Source organism: Sinocyclocheilus rhinocerous, unplaced genomic scaffold (assembly GCF_001515625.1).
Source record: "Sinocyclocheilus rhinocerous isolate Xijiao unplaced genomic scaffold, SAMN03320098_v1.1 scaffold532, whole genome shotgun sequence".
In the NCBI taxonomy this organism is placed as follows: domain Eukaryota; kingdom Metazoa; phylum Chordata; class Actinopteri; order Cypriniformes; family Cyprinidae; genus Sinocyclocheilus; species Sinocyclocheilus rhinocerous.
In genome coordinates, this window is record NW_015642820.1 from 59,688 (window position 1) to 63,701 (window position 4,014).

At 36.1% G+C, this 4,014-nt stretch overlaps 2 protein-coding genes across 2 annotated transcripts in view; both read left to right on the plus strand.

The window, feature by feature from the left end:
- Positions 1-782, plus strand: part of LOC107756607 (uncharacterized) — a 2,578-nt gene extending 1,796 nt beyond the window's left edge. Inside the window, exon 3 of the mRNA XM_016573791.1 lies at positions 756-782. Within this exon, the coding sequence (XP_016429277.1) occupies positions 756-782 (27 nt within the window). The remainder of the gene's footprint in view (positions 1-755) is intronic.
- The window catches only part of cdk18 (cyclin dependent kinase 18), a 92,564-nt gene that overhangs the window by 15,563 nt on the left and 72,987 nt on the right, over positions 1-4,014 (plus strand). The gene's annotated exons all lie outside the window — the stretch shown is intronic.

The following is a 4,014-nucleotide window of genomic DNA, read 5'->3' on the forward strand; positions in this document are numbered from 1 at the left end:
TAATCATACGTCTCCTATAGTTTTAGAAGTGATCAAAAGTCTCAATATAACAAATATCTACTATACAATTTTTCCAAGATACAATCATCTTAATTTACAAATATATAATATAATATAATATAATAATTACACATGTCCTAAAGTCTGAAAAAAACAATGACCACAATGTAAACTCTCATTAAAATCTTACAAAATAAAATGATCTTAATCCAAAAAATTATAATATAATATAATATGTCTAAAATATAAAAATATTACACGTCATAATTTCTCAGAAACCAAGTCAGTTATCTCAATATAAACTCAAACATTCAAACTAAGTTATCTACAAGTTACCACATACTGTATATTTTTCATATACGGTATAGTAGTTTATAGCTTTAGCCTTTAAAAAATCCAATTATTACCATAAAAAGACATTTGAGGAGAAACCCAGATGCATAAAACCTCACCCAAAACCCTATTAAGTCTCCTGAGCTATGAAGGAGCAACCACTGAACATAAAGCAATCAAAACTGCACAGGTTAAATCAGTAGTAAAAGAGAGAGAGAGCTTAGCAAAAGCACTAACGTTCATGTGTGCCTCATCCGGGCTCGTTCCCAGTAATGTTTACAGTAGTTAGCCTGCTGTTTGCAGTAAATAAAGGAAGGTCTTCACAAGAATGTTGCCCAACATTTCAAGCTAATCCAGTTTTACTCATTAAAAGGGCAACATTTTGACTTCATATCAAACAAAGCAAAATGCTGTTTCTACAGATCGCTAAAGATTTTGATAACAGCTAGAGCCTGCTAGCAATCGTCACAGCAGGAGGGAACAAACCCAACACATCTAAAGAGCAACAAAATGACCATGTAGTCTCGATAAAAATCACAGTTTGTTCCTTCTCACCAGGCTGTTTCTTTTCACATAATTGTGAGCCAGCTGAACGAACACTAGCACAACTATTAAACACGTTTAGCTGATAGTTGGCGGTTGTGTTTTGTTATGGCTTCTTTAAATAGACAAACACTAGAGCCATTGTTTTAGCTTGACGCCCGAACATTTTTATGCTTCGTGCATCTACAAAACTAAAGAAAGAGCTTCTTGTAGTCAAACAAGACATCTCTGGCACTGATTATAGCGACGCGTACAGTGAAAACAAAAGGTCGTCTTTATTGCTTCGTCTAAATGGGACGGGGAACGGCAGGCATTTACTGCTGGTAGGCTTTCTAAAAATATATAATCACTCCCTCCCCCAGATTTATGTGCATTTTGGAGCCATGTCAACTGTTTACTCATCGTACGAGCAAACGAAGGAAAATTATATGACACCAGCACTAACAATATTACTAATGCATCATTCACAGCTCGCTCCTTTCCGGTCTAATGTGGCCGTCAAAGTAATATGCATCTTTATCTATGTCCACACATGCCATGAAGCCAAAGGCAATGACAAATGGCCCTTCCAGTCATGTCATTTTCAGCTTTGCCGAATATTAAGCTGTCGTCGTGTCCATGGAACCCATTTGTCTTAGTTTAGTCGTACGATTTTCAACTTGACAGGCAGGAATATTGTATCGGGGCGCTATGCGTGTGAGGTATCGCCATCCGTCTTAAGGGGGACGTCTCAATTTCGCAAGCACCAGGTCGAGGTCAGTTACAGTGCATTCAATCAACCACTGGCTCCAGATAATAAAATGACTAGAGAGCCACTGGTGCCCAAAATGAAGCATTTAGGAACCAAATGAATTTAAGTTGTCAAATAACAGAATCTCTCAATATAAGTGGTTGTTCAAAAGCAAAGTTCTCCCTTAAATTCAACCCTACAATTGGGCCTAAGTATACACTGTCAGAAATAATTGTAATTTTAACAGTAAGACACTAAAAATGCTACAGTAAAACCTGCTGATTAGTTTAGGTTCCCTTATTTTTTATGTTGAAAAACTGTAATATATCTAATAAGACATTTCATGTAATTTAACAGCAAAATACAGTTAAATGTAGTTTTTGGAAGTGCAAAAGAACAAGTCATCTTATTGGCACTGATTACAGCGACGCGTACAGTGAAAACAAAAGGTCGTCTTTATTGCTTCGTCTAAATGGGCCGGGGAACGGCAGGCATTTACTGCTGGTAGGCTTTCTAAAAATATATAATCACTCCCTCCCCCAGATTTATGTGCATTTTGGAGCCATGTCAACTGTTTACTCATCGTACGAGCAAACGAAGGAAAATTATATGACACCAGCACTAACAATATTACTAATGCATCATTCACAGCTCGCTCCTTTCCGGTCTAATGTGGCCGTCAAAGTAATATGCATCTTTATCTATGTCCACACATGCCATGAAGCCAAAGGCAATGACAAATGGCCCTTCCAGTCATGTCATTTTCAGCTTTGCCGAATATTAAGCTGTCTTCGTGTCCATGGAACCCATTTGTCTTAGTTTAGTCGTACGATTTTCAACTTGACAGGCAGGAATATTGTATCGGGGCGCTATGCGTGTGAGGTATCGCCATCCGTCTTAAGGGGGACGTCTCAATTTCGCAAGCACCAGGTCGAGGTCAGTTACAGTGCATTCAATCAACCACTGGCTCCAGATAATAAAATGACTAGAGAGCCACTGGTGCCCAAAATGAAGCATTTAGGAACCAAATGAATTTAAGTTGTCAAATAACAGAATCTCTCAATATAAGTGGTTGTTCAAAAGCAAAGTTCTCCCTTAAATTCAACCCTACAATTGGGCCTAAGTATACACTGTCAGAAATAATTGTAATTTTAACAGTAAGACACTAAAAATGCTACAGTAAAACCTGCTGATTAGTTTAGGTTCCCTTATTTTTTATGTTGAAAAACTGTAATATATCTAATAAGACATTTCATGTAATTTAACAGCAAAATACAGTTAAATGTAGTTTTTGGAAGTGCAAAAGAACAAGTCATCTTATAATTTACAGTGAAAAAACAAATTGACATTCACTGTATGACAGCTGACTTTTTTAAAAAATAAATAAACATTTTATTTCAAAAAAGTTTCTTAGCTGGCCAGTTATGTTTATTAGAGTTTACATCTAATGTTACGTTGCAATATTTTATGTTTTTAAGCTGTTTGTCGGTGTATTATAAAGGTACTGTCAACACTCTAAAGATAAAACTTACCAAATCAATGTCATAAAATCACAAATTGATGAATATAAAACTTTCCTGTCCATAGCAAGTTTAGATTTCAATTTTTCGCCACAAATCTGTAAATATTTTATTCACATTCTGTAGCCCTGAGAACTGACAACTCAATAGTTAAACAGACAAGTCAGAGTGTTTCTCTTTTCTTTTTGCCTTCCTAAAAGAACAGGCTTTGGCGGATAGAAGGATGTTTTCCAGGAGGAATCCAGTGTAACTGCTTGTAGCGATGTCATTCTGAAAAACAAGGGCAACGCTGTGCTGGCATATTGGGAGTTGTAAAACGGCACTGAAGCATGCATCTGAGCGAGCACTCCTGTCACTGAGGCGTAAACTTATCTGACCGCAGGACTGAGCTCGGCCTGTCTTTATGTGGTTGAGAATCTGGGTTACCTCCTAATGTAGCCATTAAAGCATTATTGCAGAGACAAACCATCTTTAGATGATGGACATGAATCTTCTGACGGACAGGTAGGCTAATTTAATACATTAGATTAGAGAGAAACTGGCGACAAATGCATCAGTTGTAAATGTACCGAATATGATGCACAGATGAGAAAATTATCTTTGGAATCACCCATGGGAAAAACTAATCACAATGACATCTTTTCAATATCTCACTTGCTTCTCCTAGACAGCAACAACAGGCTCGGTATGACAGCAACTACTTATCATCTAATTCTTCATTAAAAATAATAATAATAATAATAAATATATATATATATATAAATAAAGGGAGGTTCAACATGAAAGCAAATACTTCTCAAATTCTTAAATAAAAAAAATAGGATGTTCAATATGAAAGAAAATACTTTTTAAAAAAAATAAAATATCAAAGACCGATTCCTTCCAAAA